Source organism: Macrobrachium rosenbergii, chromosome 31 (assembly GCF_040412425.1).
Source record: "Macrobrachium rosenbergii isolate ZJJX-2024 chromosome 31, ASM4041242v1, whole genome shotgun sequence".
Lineage (NCBI taxonomy): Eukaryota > Metazoa > Arthropoda > Malacostraca > Decapoda > Palaemonidae > Macrobrachium > Macrobrachium rosenbergii.
Window position 1 is genome coordinate 28035843 of NC_089771.1, and position 26139 is coordinate 28061981.

Below are 26139 nucleotides of genomic sequence, written 5' to 3' on the forward strand. Positions count from 1 at the left end.
TAGAAATTAATATTCTTGTTAATTGCAGGTGGACACCACATTCAAGCATGAATTCTGTCAAGCATTTGATAATTAAATGCTGTGGAGTGTGTAAGCTGTTGCAAAGAAAGCCATGAAAGGGAGTTTAGGATCAAGGAGTAATATCTAGAGTTCTGAGGATGGTGAAGAAGGTAGGCTAAATGTTGCCGTTGTATCTCAGCCAAGACTTATGCAGACATAGCAGTAAGTTTTTCTGAATGATTAAATTCTTGAATGTTTTAATCAGTTCAAAATAATTGAAAGGTAAACAGTATGTTCCTAGATGTTGAGGATGCTTTTGTTGTCAAAACTTTGGTATGCAGTAGCTTCTTGTTGCTGACCAAAAAACACACACACACACACACACACACACACACACACACACACACACACACACACACACACACACACACACACACACACACACACACACACACTACCTGGTGCTCATTCCAGTTACTTTATGGTAACCAAGAGCATGATACTTACAGTATGAAACTTAGAAGTTTGTTATAGATCTCTGGGAAAGAAGATTTTGACGTATGAGTTCCAGAACAGTCCACATTAAGGAAGACAAGAGAATTTTGTTAGGTTGGCCAATATGAGGCCTGACTGGATGATAAGAAGTAAACCTGATCATGACCTTATGTCTGAGGATGAAGCAGCCTCTGAGGGAGTTACTCCTTCAGTAACTGTCTCACCATCTTACTCATCAGATAATGACATTCCAGGAGAAGGAATAAATTAACAAATAAGTAAATTATTAAATTACAAGGAGAATTTTCATAGTGTAGTAACGCATTGCAAATTTGCTTGAACTTATAAAGTTCCAAGGATGCCTATCCTTGCTAGCAGGGTTTAAAAAGATGGAGAAAGAGATGTTCTGGATTCTATGCTTTCCACCATTTGACCTGTTTCTCCTCATTGAGTTATCAATGTTGTTGATCAATCATGTTTCAAGTTGACCCTAAATACTCCTGGCTGAGAGTCAAATGGCATCCAGTGCTGTTGCTGCTTGTGACTGGAGGCCTTCCTATAGTTGAGTACTAATTCAGCAGGTCTTGGACTCCTCATTCTCCCTACTGTATTCAACAGGTGATTTTTCCTGCACTAGTAAAACTGTTATCTCAATTGGGATGTTAACCTGTCCTTAGTAGCCAAGCCCAGGTGCTGTATTTGCCTTTGGTTTAGAAGTCTCTCAGTTTAGTCTGCTTGACGAGCATATACTTGGTGAAAAGTAGCAAGGAGTTTTTTCTGGCATCCCATCTGGTCTTGAACGGATGGGGTGCCTATCTCTCTTTTTTCCTCACCTTTCCAATGTGTGGAGTGGAATCTTGAGACTCATTAGCTCCTTACTGGAGATTTGAGACTTTGTTTGGTGGTTTTGGAGAGGATGTTTTTCTTATGCCCATTGTGACCTATAAGATATTTCTTGAATTCTGGCACTTAGTTTGGAGTTCTGGTTCCTTTTCAGGCTAGCATCAAAGGTGTCCAGAACATCCTTTCTTCTCCAGCTTTGTAAAGCACCTATCAAGTTTTGCTATTCTGAGGAAGAGTCGTCCACAGTGCTTATTCAAGGGTATGCAAAACCAGGGCATAGGATCAGCATTAGCCTTTCTGACAAACTTCATGGTGCTTCTAGGTAATCTCACTCGAGTATTTTAGCTTAGGAGAGGAATGCAAAGTTACTGGGTACTCTTTCTTCTCTTTTCCCATCCTGGATCAGCGTCCGGGCCAAAGTTTAAGCTGGGTTGAGCTACCTCCACTTTGAGCACTGAGTCTTAAAATAGCGTCGTAAGATGTGTCTCCCTTCGCTCTCCCTTTGAACACAAGGGGTGCAGGGAGAAACTTAGGTAGAGTACTCATGCTGTTCACAAAGTAGCTCCCTGTTACCTTGAATTCCCTTACAAAAGATTTCGTGGTTCCAAATATTATTTTTCTTGCTTAGGTACCCTGCTGCAGCCACGCTTCTGTGGCTCAGGGCCTTAATGTTCTGGTTAACCCATTCACCAGACTGTTAGGAGATTACAGAAGTCATAACTTTCCCCGATTTTATGCACAACTAGGAGCATGACATTTTTAGGTGACATTCAACTCCAGTGAATTGAAGGGGTTAATCTCCCTCCTAATAAGCCTCATAAAAAAAAAGACAATTTTCTGTATTTCCTTGGGAACATATCCAGCTTTTGTAGTATTAGAAGGATTCTGCAGTGAGGCTGTGCTGCCAGCATAGCATATTCATTAACATGCATTAAATTTGCATGTCTTGTAGCTTTCTGAGCCGTCTCTTAGCATTTCTCCTCGGGATGATGTTTAAGGAACTGCTATATCATGGTTCATGATAGATTCAGTTTCTTGCAGTCACCTAAAATTCTGCTTATACTGTACATGTTCAAGGAGAGTTCTATGCAACCAGACAGTTTTTCAGCTATAGGTAGTCATATCTTTAAATTTACCTGAGAATGCTTATAGTGTAGTGTACTTTGTCTTCAGTGTGCTTTCAAACACCAAGGTGGTTTTAATGAGATGCCATTTTTTATACATTTTTATTTAGGTAAACACACTAACTTGATACTAGTCAAACTTCAAGACAGGTAGTGGTCCTGTCAGATTATTTTGGCTGATAGATCATTATATGTTAATAAACATTTATAGTTTCATAAAAGACAACAACACTAAATCCAAGCCAAAAACAATACTGAAGTTTCCAAGATGCCCACGATCGAGCTGAACTGAATTCTTTAGTTGTCGCTATCCATTTATGGGTCATTGAAGTATTGGAAACTCTTTCCTGCTCGATGCAGACAAATCGTGTGGCTTGCAATGTTAATCCTCCTGAGAGGGGATCTGTCCACCACCCAAAACCTGTTTTATATCCCCTATTGAGGGGATCCGTCCATTAAGGGTTAAGTAAGTTATGCCACAAGTTTGTCCTTCCTAGGAAGCTGTGAAACAATCATGCCAGTAATTTGGAGGATACATATTCAAATAAGCAAACCTTCAGTTACTTAAAACTGACATTTCCTTTTATTAACCCCTAATGGGCGGGCATGATCATACGAGGATCTATAATAGGTTTTGAGCGATGGACGGGCTAACTCCCATGAGTATTAATATTACGCACCATATGATTTGGATGAATTTAGTGGGAAAGATGTTTGTATCACTTCAGTGGTCCATAAATGGCATGGCATCTGTAGTACCTCACCACAGGACAGAGGGGGATCAGTGTGCCTTGAGACTTGATGGGGGAATGTATTGCCCCTCTCTATTCCATGACGTCTTTTTATTTATTTGCTCATAAATATACCCAGCGATTGCTGTTGGTTTTAGTTCTTATCTTTTATGATAGTATGTCAGCTATAATTGTAGTTTTACAAAGAAAAGTGCAAAGAAATATTAGAAAAAACATGTATACCTCACAAAAATTATTCGAGACATGTATAACTGTAAATTTAGCATATTTTTACGAGTGCCTTGGAAGAGAAGCCCCACGCAGGATTGTAAATATTCACTTTCAACTAACCATGGAAGGCACAGAAATTTTTTTAGGATTTTTTTTTTCTTACACCATGTGCATTTGCATATCTACCTCTTTCCATTGAAGTGTTCTTTTTCTTAAATCGGCCAACCTTAAAGTTTGCCCAGTCAAGGGTGAGCTAAATATATACTGTATTTAGCCCATCCCTTAAGGGTTAAGTGTCAGTTCTAAATCCTGAACTTGTGATGGGATTGTCTGTATAGGCTTGTCACATTTTTCACCTGTTCTACTGAATACATTATTGTCGTTTATGATTATTATTATCAGTAACTTGTCATCTTGATAAACTTCTGTACTTATCCCTTAAATTGAACGTCAAGCGTAAAGTATGCACTAGTTTAGGTTAGGATCTGGAATTTCTGTTAGCTCGAAGATATCTAGAAAATATTCAAGTGCAGGCTATAATATAGGGACTTACAGTGATGTTTGTGCATGTGTACATTGCATAGTAAACTACAGTACTAGCTTACTGTGCATTTGCTAACCTTTCTCTGACTTTTCTCTCTCTTGTATTCTGAGTTTATTTATATAAAAAAGAATTTTAGAGAGAGAGAGAGAGAGAGAGAGAGAGAGAGGGAAGAGAGAGAGAGAGAGAGAGAGGGAGAGAGAGAGAGAGCATTATCTAATGTCAAATTCCGTATGGAAAAGTAATTTGAGTGAGTGAGAAATGTTGGTAAACCCACAGTACGTGCATAATATACCTTAATTTGATGCATCTCTGTAAGTATATACATGCACACATATTCTGTAAAAATATTCGTTACTAAATTAGTGTATTTAATGTCAACAGAAATACTGTGTCACAAAGAGAGAGAGAGAGGGGGAGGGGGAGTTTGTGTATCACGATTCACGACATTAGAACAATAGCATAAAGATATTTATGGTTTTTTTATATGTATGTTTTGTGTATTTTGTACAGGTAAACATAAGTCACTAGAAGTAATGCAATTGAGTACATTTATTAGGCTAAACTGTACAGTACTATAATGTAAATTTTTAGAAGCAATTCCTTTTGCAGATATATCTCTGAAATCGAATTATAAGTAAATTAACATTTCAAAATTAATAACAGTACAGGTTAGGATAAGTGAGTTAAGTGGATTTTTATGGAGTTGCAAATTTGTATGCTTTATTAGGTTATTGTGGTATTGTGTAGTCTATATAAATATTTGCTACCTAAAGAGGAAATAAGAAGCAGATCCTACATGTAACTTTCACAGAGATTTCATACATGCAGTACTATACAGTATAAATGAAAGGCAAGTAATTTTCACAAAGTGTATTTTAGTTTACAGTATAATAGGTAATAATTAGCTAGGCCTAACAATTGCATTCCAAACTTATGGCATAAGAATCAGTTCTTGATACACCTAATATTCATGTAACAATATTATTACTGATATTGGTAAACGCATCTTCTATACGTACAGTATTGGTATTATATAACTATATAAAAAAAAATAAAAGTAAATATTTATTAAGTAAGAACTATAATGCAAAACGTTGTCTAAAACCTTCAAAAGAGTGTGTGTGTGGTTTTTTGTGGACTAAGTTTGTGTAAACTACCCATTTTTAACGATAAAGTTAAGTATACGTTAGTTTAACCAGACCACTGAGCTGATTAACAGCTCTCCTAGGTTGGCCTGAAGGATTGGGATTATTTTACTTGGCTAAGAACCAGTTCGTTACTAGCAACAGGACCTACAGCTGACATGTGGAATCAGAACCACATAATAAACGAGAAATGAAATTCTATCACCAGAAAATAAATTCCTCTTATTCTTCAATTTTGATCGGAGATTGTTTACAGCCAACAGAGTGCTGGCTGGAACGAACCCACTGCCATAGCGAAGAGCTATTTTAACGAGCAAACCATAGTACTTTATACATGACAATCATGAAATAATGCACTATACATCAAAGGTAAAAAAAAATTAAGAAGTAAAATATTACAATTAAATCAAATTAGGAGTAAATTTCCAAAATAATAAGTTTCTGGCACTGGTCAGTGTCCTAATCCTTCAGGTTTAGCATTGAACATATGTAATATAACCGTCTTTTAAACATGAAAAACTGTTGTAATTTTTATAGACAGTAAACAATCAAATAATGTATGGGTAAACACAAAATAGCATAGTGGCTATAAGCACACAGGCACAGATGAACAGACCTAACTGAGGGTCTAGTTGATTGAGTAAAACTGTGCACTTTTTAAACTTCAGTCACCCTAAATTGGCATAAGAAAGTCAAGTATTTGTCATTTACTTCGTGAAAAGCTTGAGACCAGATTTTTAGGCTAGGCAATATTATGCCTCAGAACAGGCTACATTTTGCATATCACCTTGACTACAGTATATGTGTAAGTTTTAACATATAAAATACTATATTAAGCTATACCATAAAATATACTATATGCACTTGAAAATAATAACAAACAAGAAATAAAAATTACTATAATGATGAATGATAAACATGGAAAAAAATTTTATTACCAGCAAAGTATGTACAGTTTGTCAAAACACTCGACTATGGTTTGCTCACTTTTCAGAGTGATAGTTAAGAAAGTTTTGCTATAAAATATATTACCGTGATCCAGAGCATAACATGTACTTTCACATGACCTACATACAAAAACAAAATAAATATCCTGGAATGATAATCAATCAATATGCAAGAAATAAACATCTAATTATAGCACAAAACATCAGGCTAGGATTCACATGCATGATAGAGTGCAGTCAGTATATCCAAGATATTATGATTGGGCTTGTCATATTTGCATTTTAAAATCAATAATAAGCAGCAGCAATGTCAGTTGGAAATCTTCCACTAGCTGTACAGTGTCTGTTTTCTAGTCACTTCTAGCCTTGTCAAATCCCTTAAAAGAAAAGAATACAGTATATGTTCTTTGCTGTGAATGTCCTGGGAATGAGCAAGAGAGTTGTGTACTGCTTTGCCTTTGTAAAACCTTGCATCATTTGCTTTTTCTGTAAATTTATTTCTTGTCAGAGTTTTACATTTAAAAAAATTGTTTTAAGCATAACATATACGTATCTGAATTTACTGAAGTCGAGCCTCATGTACATAGAAGAGAGAGTGGGTGTGTGATATTAGAAAAAGACAGAGTTCAGTCGAACCCCATTATCTGTATGTGTATAGCAGTCAGTTTTGGTTTCCTAACATTAGCAGTTATGACCTGGACCATCGACGGATGGCCTCACCAATTTTTCATGAATTTTATATTAACAGAACTTGCACATCCACAATTGGTCCCTGTTCCTCATTTCCTGCTGAGAGCAACCAGATTTGCTAAACAGCAGCTCCTACACGAAGTAAATGTGCCTCACTGTTGAACTTCTCAGTTCGTGAGGTCTTTACTCCTCACACCATTGCACTGTGGAACAGTCTCCCTGAGGATGTTGTCTAATTGGAACTTTATCTTTCTGTATTTCCTATTACTTTCTGTTACTTCTTTCAAATGAGCATCATATTCTTTGGAAGCTTGGATTTTAGGTCAATGGCCCTGGTGGGCTTGTTCCATATGAATGGTTCTGTTCTGAATAATAATAATAATAATAATAATAATAATAATAATAATAAGTACTCTGTTACATAAGATGCTTGTTCTCAGGGAAGGTTCATTTTTCACAAAAACACTTTATCTACAGTATCTCAACTTTAAAACCTTTATTAAAGTAAGTTTGACAACTAATGCATAACAGTTAACAGTAGAACATAAATATCAGAAATATAACGCACTTAAGCCTAAAGAGAGTTACTATTTAGGTCCTGTCTTTTCATGCTTCGGAATATCTGTATAATCTTAAAACTTTTCAGACTTGTTAAAAGTACCAACTCTGTGCTGCTCATGCATTTATCTTGACACAACTTCCAATACAAAAGCAATATAACGTGGTGTATTTTATATTTGTCTCAACAATACAGACTAAGTAAAACTGGAGCAACCTAGGGATCACATTCCTCTTTTACTGTAATTTCTTAAGCAAATACAGCAGTTGTAATTGTAAAAAGCAAGTGTCACTCGATATATATTTTACTGTAACAAAAAGAAGCGATTCAGGCAAATCGAGTGCAAGTGAAAGCAAACGGGTAAAACGTGGTGAAAGAAAAAATCATCCAAGCCTGGTCCCAGTGGTACAGCTGGGAAGTCAATGGAAAGCAGACCCTGTCTCCCACCCAAGCACCCAACACCATTGCCTCCCTCTCCTCTCTAGCATCTCGCTCAGCGAAGTCTGGAACACTTGCTCAAGATAAGACTTTTTTTTTATTGTTACTGCATTGCATCTGTTCTGTTTTTATATTGTATCATTGTTAAATTAATTGTGAAATCCCTTTCTTTTATTTTTTCATGTGAATTGTTACTGCTTTTATGTACATACAAAAATGTTTTTACTCTCTACTCTTTTTCTTTTCTCCTCAACAGTATAAACGCTCCCTCCATCTCAAGTCGGCTGAATGTTACTGCAGTGACATGTGATTTTGTTCGTCTTTTACGATAAGTTTGATCGTGAAATGCTTTATTCTTTTATTTTTTGTTGTTGAATATTTATGGTTATCGTTAAATTATATATTGTGCTTGTGGTTAAAATCATTATATTACAGTGGGTACAAAGGGTGGACATGGGGGAATTTCTCGAGTGTGGGCTGGATTAAATGAATTCTCATTACTCCTTAAAGGAACATTCAGATTGATATACAAACATTTCGACATGCAAATTGGATTTTGGAACGAATTAAATTTGTATACCAAGGAACCACTGTATCAAAATAGTGATAATTCTAAAAAATAAAAAAAAAGGTTACATGAAAATGAATATATCTTTGTGTTATTTGAAATAAAGTATAGATACATATACAGTACCACAAAACACATGAAATATATGGAATACAATGGAGGACAAATAGACATACCTCAATGTGTTGTACATTTGGTAAAAAACTGGCCAATACTTACTACTTTGATAAAAAGATGAAGGGATATCTGATAATTTTTAAACATATGAACGCAGTCCATACTTTCATTTTCCATAAAACTAAATATTTATAATATAAAGGAAAACTTGCATGATCAAGCTTTGCATGTCAACAAGTAAATTCCTGGTCTATATAAACTCTTAATGAACCTTATCTACATATGCGAATAATGTGGAACAACTAAAATTCTCATAGCCATCTAAAATAAAAAGTGTTACATGTAATTCACAGCCTCAATGGAATTTAAAAACAAACTTTTTATCACATAAAATAATCACAAGGAAAAATGTATAAATTAACACCTGGACAAAAGTAAAAATAACATCTAATGGGGAAAAGTATGATTTCCCTGAGAACCCATTTCCTGAAGCATTCTTAAAGCTTTCTTTGCAGCATTATCTTTGGCAATCTTTAAATTTTTTCCAAGGCCAATAACTTCAAACCTGTCATTTACCTGAAAAGAAAAGAAAAATCATATTACTTAAAAGAGGCAAGTTCTAAACGTGGAACACACTACCTCTTAATTCCACAGCTTGCTGCCAATGAGCAGAACTCCTAAAATTAAAAGAAAACTAAGCAAAGAATAGAGGTAATACAAATAATTAATATTATGTTGAGTAAAATGCAAACATCAGGAAATTTTATTTTATGGGAAGTATATTCAATGCTAAATAATTTTCCGTTGGGCGAGTTGGTAGAGTTGCCGCCTAGCACTCGCTAGGCCCGAGTTCTAGTCTCCGACTGGCTAATGAAGAATTAGAGGAATTTATTTCTGGTGATAGAAATTCATTTCTCGGTATAATGTGGTTCAGATTCCACAATAAACTGTAGGTCCCGTTGCTAGGTAACCAGTTGGTTCTTAGCCACGTAAAATAAGTCTGATCCTTCAGGCCAGCCCTAGGAGAGCTGTTAATCAGCTCAGTGGTCTGGTAAAACTAATATAAACTTAAACTTAACTACATAATTCTTTCTTCCTCAATACTGTTGATAAAAACCTGACCTGGCCAATGTTCATATGGCTAAGTTTAGCTGTATAAAGTAAGGGTAGAAGTATTTGGAAGGTGAATTCCAGGGCTTGTTCTCAAGCAGAGCTGGTGGGTGTTGCCAGGTTGCAATTGAAATGAGCACACCTACCACGAAGTTGCCAGATGTATCTTAACCACAGACAACTGAAACCATCAGGAACCTTGTCCTGCCACCTCCAAAAACATCACATTCCTCAATAAGGGCATATTTCATGAGATAAACATTCACCACTGCTCCTACCCCCACAGCAATAGATGTATTTCAACTGCTGAGCTCCCTTCCTTCTGAGTCTACTCACTTGTCTCGAGGATAACCATCAAACTTGCTGAAACGATATGTTAAAAAACACCCCATCAAACTTGCTGAAACGATATGTTAAAAAACACCCTATGATTTTTAACACATTGTTTCAGCCAGTTCAATGGTTATCCTCAGGACGAGTGAGTAGATTCAGAAGGAAGGGAGCTCAGCAGCTGAAATATATCTAGTGCCCTGGGGGTAGGAGCAGTGCTGAATGCTCATCACTTTATTTCCCCTGAAATATGCCCTTATTGAGGAATGTGATGTTTTTGGAGGTGGCAGGGCAAGGTTCCTGTTGGTTTCAGTTGTGTGTGGTTAAGACACATCTAACAACTTCATGGTAGATGTGCTCATTTCAATTGCAACCTGGCAACACCCACCAGCACTGCATCTGTCTTTCCAGAAGGAGCAGTGTTAGAGAGCTCTTTATACAGTGGCCCCATTAGGAATTGGCAAATTCTATTCTAAAGGGGAACCCATCATCACATCCTCCTCCTATTGTAGGTATACATGTGGCCTTGATGGGTGGTGAAGGGGGCCTAGGTACAGATTTCGATGAGTACACAGAGGGCATGTTTTGAGATGTTAAACAATGGTGTGGTGGGGTCTCTGTACACATGAACGAGGATTGTTTGGATTGTTTTGTACACTAGTGCTTTGGTAAAAAAGACTTGCAAGAACTATGCAAGAACTAGACAGAAGACTTTAGACTGTAACCATCAGGAACATGGGGGTTAGGATGGCCGTCTAACTTCTTTGTGAGCTGGTATATCGGGGCAAGGATCTGGATACTAATGGGGAATGAAGAGTCACGTACTTAGCTTGTTTGTGCTGCTATATATGTAGCCAAGGAAGTGGTTCCCATAACTGATAGAGGGTAAAATGAAAGATAAGTGGCATTGAATGTCTCGATAATCATGTTGGCCTCTCACTTGATGTTATCTACTGGGATCTTGTTAATTCACAGAAATATGCTGTTGTTCACCAGGGTCTCATTCTGCTTCTGGTGGTATTTGTCAGTGGGGATGAGGACATAGGCAATCTGTCCTGCGGACAGTCATATATCCTCTCTTTCCTGCATCTCTTTGACTGTTTCCCTTACACTGTTCAGTAATATTGCTTCTATAAGTACAGTGTCGAGTGAGGGCCACAACCGGAAGGGTCTGGAGGGTGTTGGTTGCATGTAAGGTGCCTTGGTCTTCATGCCTGTGGGTGTCCAACAGGTAACTAACATCAAGGTATTTCTCCATGGGGCTCAGACAGGTTAAGTGGCAGTAGAGCCCTATTTGTAGGATTCTGTCCTGTTCAGCTGTAGATTCACAGTCAGTATTCCCCTCTCTTCTATGGGAGCTGCAGTTTTCCTCCGTTGATAATGGTCTTTTATTAAGTTATGCTGGAGTGCCGCCAAAGTAGAAACGGCTCAGATCCTGTGTGCTTTATTCTTCAATCAAAATAGTTGTACAAGGCATCAGCAAATATAGCCCTTTTCCACTCCTCCAGTATTCAAAAAGTGTGGAAGGCTGAAGGCTTTTGTGTTTTAAAGATAGTATCTTACTGCTTGTGTAAGGCATAAAAGTGATAAACCCTCAATAGGGCCATCATGGTTATAAGCCGAAAGGTAAAATCCCATAGTTCTGTCTGCATCTTGGCAATGCATTTATAACTGACAAAAGATTGAACCTGGCCCTCAAAATGCCACTGCATGCTTTCATACAATACATGACTATCAGCTACATTTCTAGAGTCCTTCATGTATTGCATCTATGCCCTTCCATGAATTTTTGACCAACCTCTGGAGGATCTTCATAAGGAGTCTTATCAGCCAGGTAGCAAAGCTGTGACCCAGGCCCCCCGTCCCAGTAAGTTGCCTCCAAATCAGCAATGAAAGTTTGCAAAAAATACAGATCCACAGAAGACCATTTCTCTGGATGAGTAAACTCGTCTGATAAACTATGGAACTTGGTGACAATTCAAGAAAGCTAGTCATCAAAAACATAGTTATCAAAGTGAAATCCAGTAAAGAAGTCTCCTGGTAAAGCTCACAAGTACTTCTAGTTGAACTGCAAATGGCTGGTAAAGGTAATTTAAGAGGAATTAAAACTATTTTCTGGCTGCTTATTATTATGCATTTTTAGCTGGTTGTGCTGATTTGGAGGCAACTTGATGGGATTGGGGGCCTGGGTCACAGCTTTGCTACCTGGCTGATAGACTCCTCATGAAGATCCTCCAGAGGCTGGTCAAAAATTCATGGAAGGGCATTGATGCAATACATGAAGGACTCTAGAAATGTAGCTGATAGTCAAGTATTGTATGAAAGCCTGCAGTGGCTTTTTAAGGGCCAGGTTCAATCTTTTTCAGTTAAAAATGGTTAAAAGGATGTCTGCTAACAAAACACTATTAAAAACAAATAACCTATAGAACCAGGTGCACATATGTTAAAAGAAAAAAAGACAGATAAGAGGTGTAAAAAAAAAAAAAAAAATGTTAATACAATGTAATAGATTACTTATTGAACAAACAAAAATATATTTATAGTAAAAGTTGTGAAACAAATTAATTAGGTGCTATACAGCAGCATCAACATACATAACGGTACAAAGATGTACTTCACAATTTTAGACAGTCAAACAACAGATGTTAAGCAAAAATAGGTTTGCTGAATTCAAAATTTCATGAAAAAAAAGCAGAGCAGTCAAAAAGACCAAGTTGTGAACACGGACCACTTAAAATTATTTCTTTATTCTTTATACACTAGAACTCTTTAAAGCTACATTCATTCTGGACTAGCATCAGTGATATGTATAAAGTTAGTCTCTGTTTCTTTAGTAACAATATCATATGTGACAAACAAACATCCCGGGTTCTTTTACATGAAACTTAAGGTGGCTGATGAAATTTTTTGATTCACCAAGTAAAGAACCAAGCAAGCAAAATAAATCGGTATACATTAAAAATCTGAGTAGTATACAGTACTTAGAAAAATTTGTACCTAGAATATTAGAGAAGCATAAATTACCGACCTCCTCCTTGTTAACATTTGGCAGAAATGAACATGAGATGATAATTACGCTTTAACAAAATAATGGCCTAATTATGTAAATAACAGAGGGGACATTCTCTGCTGTTAACTGAATGGCAATTGTGAAAATTCCAAGAGAATTTTGGCCCAAACCTGATGCGTGAGAGAGAGAGAGAGAATAATTTTATTGTATACTTTACTTACTTTTACTGTATACACAGCTAGACCATCACGTTCCCCTTTTTCAAATTTCACCGATTCTGAAGTTTCATACAACAGCCTTACACGGTTCTTGGGTATATCTTTGTGCTTCTTTTGGAAAACATCTCCCATGAGTACCGACACAACATCCCAGGTTATCTGAAAGAAGAAGAAGAAAAAAAAATCAATATACTTCACGGTAAATTATATTCTGGAGAGAGAGAGAGAGGAAAAACAAAAGCATTCTATACTTTAAAAACCTACTCTTGTCTATCAGGTTTGATATGCGAGACAACAAGGCAAATTTATAAAGTAACTGAACATTTCATGAAAACTGGAATTATGTTCAAGTACTCCTGGGCCAACCAAGAACATTACAAAATGGATATATAAACTGATAGCAAGAGTGGCAGGGGATGGGACACTGACTGACACAGAAAACGGTGTTGTTTTCTTGAAATAACCATCATGAGAGAGAGAAATACTCACCTCTAGGTTTTTATTGCTGTCTAGGTACACAGCACCAATAATGGATTCAATTAAGTCTCCAAGACTCTTTGGAACTTCAATTTCCTGCAATTAAACAAATTTATTAATAACTCCACGAACAAAACTTTGGAAACCTTGATTTCCTGCAATTAAACAATTAACTTTGTCAACTGCATTAACAAAAAATTTGGGAACTTCAGTTTCCTAAATTAACTTTGTTAACAACTGCACTAACAAAAATTTTAATGCACTACTGACATTTAAGGATAAGGCAGAATCCATACACAGTCCTTCAACAGATAACTGTAAACTTCCTTACTTTACTTCAACCATACCAACCTCACTCCATAGAGACACTTTATTATTACATCATGAAACAGTGCCACCTTGGAACACTGAAGCATGTTCAGTAAGTGAACAATGCTTCAATAAATGAACAATCAGATGGCAATGAAAGGAAGGCATTCTTGTAACAAAAGAAGATTGTATATATGTAACATAAATACCTTACATTCTGTACTGTAAAATAAAATATTTCACTCTAAATTCTGTAAGTGTAGTACTCTGCATGGCAATGATTGGATTCTGGAATGTTCCAATGTTGCATCAGGTTTTTTTATAGTCTTGGCAGTAGAAGGTCTTGTGTGGTACACTGAAAAAGTAGGTTATGGTAATTTTCTACCTCATCAGGTCCAACCATACTACCAAGACCAGTTCCGAGCATCTAGATGCAGACTGGAACTGTTAACCCTTTATCTTTTTTTTTCTTGTCTTCTCTTCCTGCTCACTCAATGATATATAGTTGATGATAGGCATGCCTTAAGACTGCAAACCTGGCAGGATTACAGGTTTACCCCTGAACCTTTGACCCTGGGACAATTTACCTTCAAGATTAGGAAATTGAAAACAGATCTGTCTATCATTAAACATTACCTGAAAGAGCTACATAATTGAAATTGGCATTTATTTACCCTTATTAAAGATATTTGCACTCATTAAGTCCCTCAGCCAAAGCTTTGGATAGTTTATCCTTATTTCCAAGATAAGGAAAATATATTTGTCTATCACGTGTGTCCATTATTTAAATGAAAGTTTAATCAAAATAGGCATCTGACTTACTTCAACATCATCCTCTTCATCTTCAGTTATCAATTCTCTTTCCAAATCCTCCTCTTGACATAGCTGGAGAAATTTATCAATGGCAGCTTGAAGCTTAGGTGACATGTGCAGTAAATGTTTCTGCAATTCATACTTGGCTGCAGCCCTTGCAAGTGTCTCATTGTTCACATAGTATGACCTGAAAGTAATTATCATGATAAATATTTCAAAAGATGCTACTCTACCCAATGAAGGTTACTGCTTATGGTATGCCTTAAAAAGTGCACTGAAAATGCCAAAAAATTACAATACTGCTGAAACTGGGGTCAATTATAACTAAATTTCCTAATCAATTTCTCTACTGTATTTTTCCTCTGCCTTGTTTCTCTTCCAATTCCACTTGGATATTCGACAGCTGAGGGTGTTGAACATATTCATTTTGGCAAAACAAAATGCTTTCTGAAAAATAAATAAAAAAAAAACTTCGAGTGTGTTCACTGATCATATAACACCATTAAACATCATTAATCAGGACAAATACATTATGGAAAATAAGTAGTTGTCTAGGGAAGTAAAAACAAGAAATATGATGTTCTGACACAAACTTTTTACTTAAAATTCAATAATGATAAAAATTTCCAAACCCATCTCTGAGATGAACAATAGGTTTCCTGAAAAAGATTATCTATTATGACCAACAGTAGGAGGGGACTATCCCTTCTCTCAGGAGGAATAAATAGGCACGACACTTTTCCAGAACTATTCATGCACGCTCAATTCCACCTACGGTATTTATGCAATGAAGTAAGTGGGTAGTTTTTTAACCTCCCAACTGTCAAGTCTTAGGGGCTAATTGGTAGGCCTCAAGAGATTTTGATGAAGCAGGAACATAGGTGTAAAAAAGATCTAACTCTTCAGGAGAAGATAATGTGTCACATAAAAGCTCTTGGGGCGCTTACAGGTATAAAAACAGCATATGTTGCCTTTGGGATTGGGGCCAGTTCTTGCATACTTTACTTGGCACATCTGGGCTACAAACTTGACCCATACAGGCTCTATAAATGAGAGTCTAAGCTAGCCATGAAATCACTGCAATGTCCACAAGAGGTACCGATATATATAGGCCAAACCACTACGAAAAGTAATTATGAAGTTATATAACAAATGTTTAACTCATCACTTTAACTAGGGTCAAATCATCAACTAGGCCTGTAAATTAAATCAAGTAATGGATTGTACTTTCAGCACAAAATTCCATGACAATCCTAATTGGTTAAAAAAAAAAAAACCTTGCTTGTGATATGCACTGTAACAAACAAATTATTCTAGACCAGGAAAATACTAAACGCTATATAATGGGCAAAACAAATCATGTTGACTAATACAAGCAAAACAAAACTTGACTATATCTTAGTTTAATCCAGACCACTGAGCTGATTAACAGCTCTCTTAGGTTAGCTTGAAGGATTAGACTTATTTTACGTGCCAGAACCAACTGGTTACCTAGCAACGGGACCTACAGCTATTGTGGAATCATCCACATTATGACGAAATGAATTTCTATCCCAGAAATAAATTCTCTAAACTTCAATATTGGTCGAAGAGTCTTAACGCTGGGCAAACAGCGTGCTAGCCGAAAGACCTCTACCCACCCTCAATGAAGAACTAAGAAACATACGAAGTGCAATATGCATAGGTCAGTGAAATTTTCTGAACAAGACATTAAGAGCTGTTAAGCTATCCAGGATCATTTCAATTCCAATATCAAGCAGTAATTGGTATAAGCAGCACCAATTCCCAGAGCCGCTGTTCAAAATTGAAAGACTACTTACAGTTGGCAGCAGAAACAGTATTAAATGCTTGTTATTTGACCTTCTAGTGTGTGTCTTATTATTATTAAACTATTTTAATAACAATACGTAAGACTCTCACTGGAAGGTCAAATAAAAAGCATTTAATACATTTATTCGATTCAGCCTAAGTGCCTCCAATTATAATGACTAAGATAAGGAATGAAGAATAATAAAGGCTGAAACATCAATGGAGAGAAAGAGAAAATCAGTGAAGAATAACAAAGAACTGATTATGTTTTGAGAAGCAAAGACAAGGTCTATTCAGACTAGCACACAAGCTTGGTATGGCCACTTTCTGCCAATACAGGGATTTAAGGTCTTGGATGGGCAAATGGTGAGTTGGACTTTTCTTTCTTGAGCATCCTCAGAAAAGAAGCTGATGCGCTTGAAGGTATTCATAAAGTGATGGGATTTTAGTACCGAGCCAAACTTCTATTCGGAATATATTCCTTACCTACATTTAGAAGCTACTTTATCTCAAAATGGAAGAGAGAAGAACTAACTTGCAACTGACTTTCCATTCCATCTCTTAGCTGGTATTGCAACTCATTTTCCGTTCCATCTCAGATAATATTCCTAAAAGTCATTTCAACACATTAACTGCACTGAGTACCTACTGCAAAACCCTGCCGTGATAAAGACTGATACTACAACAAGAATAAGGTTTAAAAAATAAAAGCAAACATAAATAAGAATGGGTTTTACCTCAAATCTGTCATTTGACCTGGTGTGTATGTGGTATGACGTGAATAAATTAGCCCAGTGACAAGGTAATCTAAAACTGCGTCTCCAATGAACTCTAATCTCTGGTAGTCATTCGTAATCTGTAAGAAACAATTCAGAAATTATTTAATACTAAAAAATACAAACATTGTATTTTTTTTCAACAAATGCATATTTACAAAGCTCTTTAATCAAACAAGAATGGTGCATGACAAAGAAATGAAATTAAGACTGAAATCTAACCATGCTCTTTTATGTACATTTACCATTGCCATAATTTTTTTTTATATATAAAATTCCCAAAAACATTTGCCACTCTTCCCAGTACTGCTATACAAGTGGTTTATGGCAAGCCTTGCATAATCTACACTTAAATCAAATATGCAAGAGTCTCATAGAAATACATAAGATTGTGGAACAAACTGAATGCTGAACATAACAGTATTGTTTTCTTTGCTTCTAAAATTAACAATGACAATAATTTGGTAAGAGACCCTCTTTTAATGCAGTAATGTTGAAAGTAACATATAAGAAATATAAGAAATGACTTTCAACTACTACCAGAGAACTATGGAGTCCAGATACATGACAGCCAGGTGAAAGACCTTGTCTTTTGGAACATGTCCAAGGAATGGCCTATATACCCAAAATGGCTATAATAAAGTAACAGGTTTATAACAAAAATAAACCAAAGGTGCTTATGGAATGAAGAAACGGCAGAATTGGTTTAAAAGCTATAAAACTATGGCTAATATACTGTATACTGGACTGAAGGAAAGTGGTCTTTAATCTTAACTTGTTCAATTTTCATTTTACAAAAAAATTTTCTGGGAGAGCCCTACCTAAGTCTATCAGTGTGACACAATAATACTTGATAACAGCTCACATATGGCAGTTTACAAATAAGGCTTCTGTTTGTGATTCACACTGAGGAAATCTTGGAACTTTTATCATGTGGCTGGCCAAAGACATTCTATAAATCAGTAGTCAAAACTAACACTAATTGGAACTTACCCTGTTCTGAGTGTATGATGGATGAGTGACAGCTTGAACAATAAAGCTTTTATCCTTAAATTTGTATTGAATAGTATTTTCAAGCCTGTCAAGACATGCTTTCTTGTAAAAACCAGTGATCTCTTTAACTGACCATGATTCATTCTGTATTATTGCAGTCCTAATTGGCAAATCATCCTTCAGCAATTTTTGTCCCTGTTAAAAAAGTAAACATGGACCAATTAGTTAACTGTATCATAATGCTCAAAACATTTCCTATAAGAAAACATCTGCATGATGACAAAAAACATTACAGCTATATTCCTGAAAAGTGACTGAGTGTTAAAAAGAATGAACATAACTAACTTTAAGATGTGCTTCATCTGTCTAAACTTTTAATTTCAAATAGATTCTTTGTTTGACATTTCTGTAATTTTCCAAATTTAGAGGTTACTATTTCAGATATGTTGTAAGGGTCAACACATGTAACAGAGTAAGCTTAAAGCACTCACACTACAAAATAGTTTAATGTATTCTCATTAAACTATTTTAAGCATTTTTAAGCAATCCAAAAATAATATGGAAACAATAAAACAAACCACACACATATAAATATATGCTGTCTCCTCATAACTGATGGTAAAGCAAAATTCCTTATTCCCCAACATGATGAAGCTTCCTTTGGTGAAGATTCAGACAGAAATGTGATACTAAACTGGAGGAGACTGCCTAAGCCTTCATCCCTGGCGAGGAATGATGACAAGAGGAGCTTTCCATGGATTTTCAGTTCTACATAGCAGTGGATGACTGACTGACTAAGGCCAGAGGAGAGATTAGGCTTTGGCAATTCAATATTAAGCTTAAGTCAGAGTTGGTCACAAATGGTAGTACAGTATTAAAATGGTGTCAGTTTTTAGTTACTTTTAATATTCACCTAGATCTTTCTTTATATAGTAACGATTATAAAAACAATTATACCTTATAGCATCTGTATTTTATTCATAGTCAATTAAGAAATACATACAAAAAATTTTTAAATTCATTCCCAAAGAAAAATATCTTTTGCTCGCAAGACTCTGCTGAGAACAAGGGATAAGCAGCTAAGAATATGTACTTATGCTGTGTGTGTGTGTGTGTGTGTGTGTGTGTGTGTGTGTGTGTGTGTGTGTGTGTGTGTGTGTGTGTGTGAAAAAATATAGGGCAATTTGAGTGCATTTACTGAATATTATTGCTTTTCATTTCTTTAAGTACTGTATATGTTTTTCAGTCCTGCCATACAGTAGGCTTCAGCAATCTTGTTCATCAGCAGAAATCCAGTGTAAAATTAATAAAATGAGTAAATTTTTGGTTTATCTACTAATTTTTAGAGTAAATTTTTGGTTTATCTACTCATTTTTAAACTATTTTTTGGAAACTAATTGTTTCAGGAATGTTTGAGTTTCAATGCTAACTTTACAAAGTTCATGCCTTTACCTTTATTTTCCTAACTTTACAAACTCACTATTGAGAGAATTTCCTCATTAAAACAAACTGGCCACAGTGAAAAATCACTGGCCCCCTACATAAAGGGTTAAAATGTTTTTTCAAAGACCAGCGTCTTCCACAGGAGAAAGGAACGCTCACATGAAACCCAAAAGAATAACCCAGAGGAGACAACTCGCAAAAGGTGCTACTTTCAGATGGTCCGAAGACCGTGAAGGACGGAGAGAGCAGGAAGGAAGACAAAACCTCACCCATTACCCTGTACTGTACAGATCACATTCTATTGCTTTCTTTCTCTAATATCAAACCTCACATTCTATCACTTTCTTTCTCTTAATATCAAACCAAAAGTCTTATTGCAGAGACTGTATGAACACTTCATTACAGAGGAAATCCAAAGTTTATGATTAAAATCACTGCTCAACATCCATGACATTAAACATTCACTAAACACATAATATAAAACTGTTGCTCAATAAAAGCAGAGAACAATATTGTTAATATACTTCAAAACATTATTCTTCTCAAGAGCACTTTAGTACGTGTTTATTTCGATATTAATCTGTCTGAAAAATTCATTAATTAATTTTCAAACATTTTTCAAAATTTGGCCATCAGCACAGGCCATAAAAACTGTGAATAATAATATCTATAATTCTCTGAACATTTTTTTGAGCAACAATGATCTAGAATGTGTTTATTTGCACACTAATCTGTCTTAAGGTAAAAACTGATTTTTGACCATTTCTTGAAATAGGCTGTTGGCAGGTCCCTTAAATTATATTTTTCACAACTGACAAGGCACTTGCCTATTATTTATAAAAAAAAAATACTAGGATTCTGAAAAACACTCAAACAATACACACAAAACAATCTGTTTACCTTATGAACACCAATCCCCATCCAATGTAAAAAGTCCTTTGCTGCATCTGCCCCACACTGCAAGAGATATGCACCAATCAGAGCTTCAGTGCAATCTGCAATACTTTTGTCAGATACTTCATGCTCTTCCCATGGGTTGAAACAGGATGCTCGAGTGGGAGGATTGTTGCTCACATCTCCATTAAGATTTTCTTCTTCATCCTCCAGATCTTTTATCACCTAAAAAAATTGCAAGAACTTTACCACAAAATAAGAAATAATACACATTTGTTAACTAGGTAACCTATTCAATATCTTTTGCTTAGAATTTTTTAGAGTGTTTATATTTCACAAACTACTCTTTGGCTAATATTGGTATTTCATATCAGGTCCAGGATTCACAAAATCCTTCAAAGGAGATTAACTAATAACTGATCCAGACCGTCTGGGAACACCCCCTTTTTACCGGTGTTTTATTTGGCAACTGATTCATGGCTTGTTATTATTCAGCAGTCTATTGGGATGAAAGGTGAACACACTTGTAATGGAGAGATCTGTGTCTATTACACGAATATTATTACACATCTTATTGTTCACACCATTTGTTTTACACTTTCACGGGAATTGTTTACAGGCTGCTAATGCACTCTCCAAGGTGACTATTTAAAATACAGATCTTGCCTAAATGTGTAAAACAAAAGCCTCGCGGTGATCATCAGTTTACAGATGACAGGAAGCAACTAACAATCCTATTTATGGATTAGTTGCTTGCCAAACATGTGGAAAGTTTCTGATATGACCTCATAAACAGCAAAACAAATTAGAGGGCTGGGCAACTGAGATCAATATGAATCTAACACATATTAAGCCCAATTACCAATGAAACTCGATTTCCAAACAGTGGGACTCGACCTTAGTAAGATATACGGATACAACGGTGTCCTGGAATACATAAGCAGCAAGTTTCCTCCCAACAGTGCTGGGGCAGGGACTGTAACCATCATAATTCCAAGGTACATGGAGAGGAAGTCAAACAAATTTAGTTTTGTATCAAAACCCGTCGACCAGAATGGTCTTCTTCATAAAATTTAGATTGTTTCAAGCCTTCTGTAAGACTCTTGCTTCTTTTTATTCCAAACCTTTCATTTCTATTACAGAACATATACTTAATAAGATATTACTTAATAAGATATGTGTTAAAATTTTTACTTATTAAGCAGGCATGAAGTAAGTGGAAATTAATTTCACTCAATATATTTTTTCAGTGTCATCACCATACTTCTTGTTGATATCAAAGCATATCACTCAATCCTCCTCTCATCACCTTGGCTCTTATCTTTGTCCTCCCCACCTTCAATGTGATGCTTTCCATTCCTGAAGCGATGTCATGCTAAAATATAGCACTAAGGTTTTTTTTAGACAACAAAAGAGTGCATGCGATAACACATTATTCAAAATAGCACTCTCATAATAAAATGTGTTTAGGCAATTGATATATATGTTTATGTATAAAAATCCTAAAAATGCAATGTGCCCATACCATATTGTACTTATGTTTAAGATCACTTCAAAGAAGTTTTTCAATGGTTTCTGGTCTCAATAAACCACCAACTACATTGCACCTAGGGATAATAACAAGCCATGAATCAGTTGCCAAAACAATTTGGAAATTCATTAATTCATAAATGTGTAGTACTCCTGGCTAACTAGCATTTTTTTCCCCTCTAATTCTGTCGACAAAAAATTAGCAGAGAAAATTAAATTATTTTAATATATATTGTATATATGTATATATACATGTATATATACATACATACATACATACAAATATATACAGGGGCCTTCCTCTAGTAAAGGTTGCTCAATTAAATGTAAGACTCAAAATTTGTTTTCTTTGTTGATAATTCTATACTCGCCCCAAATGCTAATGGACAGCATAATTCTATACTTGCCCCAAATGCTACTGGACAGCAATGTAGGCATAAAATATAGATGTTTATACTTTATACTACTTAAAAAAAACTGATACCAGCAAAAAATTTAATTAATTCAAATGCAAAACATGCACAATAATTACTTACTTGTTCCAAATCTGATATTTTTTCTGGGACTGGAAGTTTATGCCACTTATCATTAGGGTATCCAATCTCACGCAATTTTCTTCCAACCAATTTCTTCACTCCAAAACCAGGAAGAATACCATTTACTCTGGGTTGCAACCTTATTGCCTGTATCTTCTCAGGGATTCCCTTCTTCTTAGCAAGCTGGAAGAGTGTTTTGTTACAAATCAGTAATGTTCGCTTAGGTGAAAGCTTACCCTCGTGGTCATCTGGGAACTTCAGGTAAACATATTCGCCAGCTACATATTTGAGAAATGCATCGCCCAAAACTTCTAACCTCTCCAAATTATATACATCATTTGCTGCCATAAGGGTCAAGGCATGGGCAAGCATAAAAGGGTATACATAGTTTACTTTCTTTTGGGAAAGTGCAACAGCTAAATTGACATCAGATGGAGTATTCTGAGCAATAAGTTCAGTCCAATTGGAATCCAAAGACTGAGCAGTTATAGCAGCAAGGTTGAGTTTAGATGACACGCCAATGTCTAAACTTAATTTATGTGCCACACCAAAGCTGTTTAGTCGATACAGTATAGAAGGTACACAAGACAGCTGCCACCACAGTGAAGCACGAAAGGGTAAAATACCACATAGTTCTGGGATGAAATATGGTGGATCTCTGTTACCTTTCTTTTTAACTGGCACCTCCTTCAGGTAATTCAACTCCTTTGGTAAATGCTTGACTGAGATTAAAGGCTGCAGCCTGTTGGTAATTGTTGCACCATATTTTGTACTGAAGTAACCCTCGTAGTTCTCATATAACATTTTAGATTCTGGAAACTCAGATCTAGGATTCAAATTATCCTTAATTTCTGTAACATAATGCATTTGATGCATCTCCCCATACAAAGGAAATACAACAGCATTTTCAAACAAATCTCTGTCAAATTCGTATGTTTGACCTGATCTTATTGGAATTTCCTCCTTAACGGTGGAAAGCTGAGCCATACGGTCCATAAGTCCAAAGTTTATAGAGCTGCCTTTTAAAGGTACAATGAACAGTCCATTATCTAACCCTTTTGGGTCAAATTCCATCAAAGATGTGTTGATGGGCAATATACTTTCCAATGCCAACTTGTGGAAATGGTTGGCCTTCCTCATCATTTCACAGCTCACATTATAATTTAGGTCCAACTGCTTAAGTGTTACCATGACTTTACCAATCTTTGGTCCATAAAGTTTAAATGGACAATGGACAAGTTCCTCCTTACACAGTATTCCCACAGTATCCTCTGATTCAGCTGAATCTACTGTGATTTCTCTTGAATCTTCATCTGTGGGGCGTATCTCAACAAAATACAAATAAAAGGGGGTTCCTTCAGTGTGACGGAAAGAACTGTGTACTTCTCTCTTATATATCTGCCTGTGTTTCTTTGTTCCAAGATTTGGTTCCCCGGCTTTACTGGATTCTAGCTTCAAGTCTAACAAATCATCTGCCAGCATCTCAACACTTGGAACTGTTGGTCGAAGTTTGTGATCTAATTCTCCCATTTGATGAAGAACTTTGCATAACTCTAGCGCAGCACTCTTTTTGGCAAGATCTTTATTGTCTTCAAAGGTCCCTCTAATTTGCTCCTTCAGATTTGAACATGTGGGCAAAAGAATAACTGCTTGTGACAAGCCATGACGATTCACATATATTACGTCAGGGGCCAATGTTGTGAATCTATCTTGGGGTAATTTTCCAATGTAATGATTAATAAGTGAAATGGCTGAATTTGCAGTAACTTTTGGTCCCTGTGGGCCATACGGTTCATATGGTGGCAATAAATCATCTTCATCGAAATGTCTCTGAATTTCTTCCGCTGTTGGTAAGTCTCGGTTATGACACAATGTTAACAGAGTTTTCTCAATTTCTCTATAAACATCCAAGTCATTTATGAATAACATATATTTTCCCATCTCCACCATTAAAATGTACTTGGATGGGACTGCTCGAGCTCTTCCTCTAGACTGAACATAAGCTCTGTAATTTGCAGGCTTATCAAACCGTATAACTGCATTACATTTTCGAATGTCAACTCCCTCCTCCAGCACACTTGTTGAAACTATAAAATTTGCTTGACCTTCCCTGAATTTCTTCAATGTCTCTCTCTGTTTTCTTAGTTCCAGCTCAGCTAATTTCAAGTCAATTCCTGGACGAGTGTTAGCACCAACCACATAAAGAGGCTTTATAAAATTCAAATCCTCATTTGCCTTAGCCAACTCTAGAAGAAAGTCATACAAGATCTTGGCAGTGTTTCTTCGCTCTACAAAAATCAATCCTGCCACTTCATCACTTTTAATGGCAGCAAGTATCTCAATAAGCCTTAAAACTTGGTGGCTGACATGATCCTTTGGGTTTCCCATGAGTTTTTCTCTTAAAACACACTGAACATATATTTCTTCAAATCTTGTCCGGAGTCTCCCTAAAAGCTCTCGTACGACAGGAACTTCCTCAGCTTCGGCACTCTCCTCTAAGCTCTCCTTTTCATAGTATATAGCACGTGCTACACACCAGTCACCCAACGAAAACATTATGTGCTTGATGTTCAATATCCTTTTCTTAATAAATTTTTTCACTTTATCATTCAAATCCTCTTGTTCCTCGACTTCACACTGCACTCCATCTAACTGTGCTGCTACCATTTCTTGGTAAGGTGTCATTACAAATCCTCTGTAAATCACAAGTTTTTCATCTGGCCTAGTAGTAAACCTCAACACCTCTTCATGATCCACAGAAGTGACAAGTGCGCAATCCATCGTCAGCTCTAATTCATGCATGTTCCGGGATACATCATCTTTCTTGCACTTCTTATTTATGACACTGGCTGTGAGGCCCAAAATTCTAGGACATTCATCAACACCTGCTCTTTTCAGGGCATCATACTGTCTCATAATTTCACGCATTGGATGACTTCCAACAGCATGATGGCATTCATCCATAATTAGTAAGTTTACTCTTCTCAAGGGAAGTCTTGCATGAAGAATTAACTCCAAAAATATTTGTGCAGTAATGATGATAACTTCATGTTCCTCAAGTTCATCAGCCCACTGAAATACAACGAATGTGAATTAGTTCATTATACCAGATAAACAAATGTTTAATTCTACAGTATATATTTTGAGAGCAACTGCCCAGTATTAGGCCTAAGGCACAAGAAACTCAATAGGTCTATGGATAATGTTGTGAAATTATTTCATGGTCCTGCTTAAAAAAAAATTCAATAAATCTTTTTAAGGGGTGCAACTATGGCCAAATCTTGAGATATCTAAAATTAGTTATTGACAGTTTTGAACCACTTAAATATCCAAATAAACACATCCTACTCTATTAATGGTTAAAAAAAAAAAAAAAAAAAAGTTTCACAGAGGTTTAACCAATTTTGTTTACAACTTTTATGGCCCGTGGGCGTCAAGATATTATTAAACCTTTGTATA

General features: G+C 36.0%; 1 protein-coding gene and 1 long non-coding RNA gene across 3 annotated transcripts in view; one reads left to right on the forward strand and one right to left on the reverse strand.

Annotated features, from left to right (window-relative positions):
• The first annotated feature begins 28 nt into the window (after nucleotides 1-28).
• Nucleotides 29-8450, forward strand: LOC136855476 (uncharacterized). Its single transcript, XR_010858043.1, has 2 exons — nucleotides 29-170; nucleotides 8004-8450. It is a non-coding gene; the product is annotated as an uncharacterized lncRNA (long non-coding RNA).
• The window catches only part of LOC136855474 (endoribonuclease Dicer-like), a 29975-nt gene continuing 11058 nt past the window's right edge, over nucleotides 7223-26139 (reverse strand). For both annotated transcript variants that reach the window (XM_067132550.1, XM_067132549.1), the window contains exons 5-12: nucleotides 22681-25752; nucleotides 20621-20839; nucleotides 18278-18472; nucleotides 17246-17364; nucleotides 14709-14886; nucleotides 13590-13673; nucleotides 13104-13259; nucleotides 7223-9008 (exon numbers count right to left, since the gene is read on the reverse strand). In XM_067132550.1, coding sequence (XP_066988651.1) covers nucleotides 8880-9008; nucleotides 13104-13259; nucleotides 13590-13673; nucleotides 14709-14886; nucleotides 17246-17364; nucleotides 18278-18472; nucleotides 20621-20839; nucleotides 22681-25752 — 4152 coding nt within the window. In that variant the 3' untranslated portion in view covers nucleotides 7223-8879. The remainder of the gene's footprint in view (nucleotides 9009-13103; nucleotides 13260-13589; nucleotides 13674-14708; nucleotides 14887-17245; nucleotides 17365-18277; nucleotides 18473-20620; nucleotides 20840-22680; nucleotides 25753-26139) is intronic.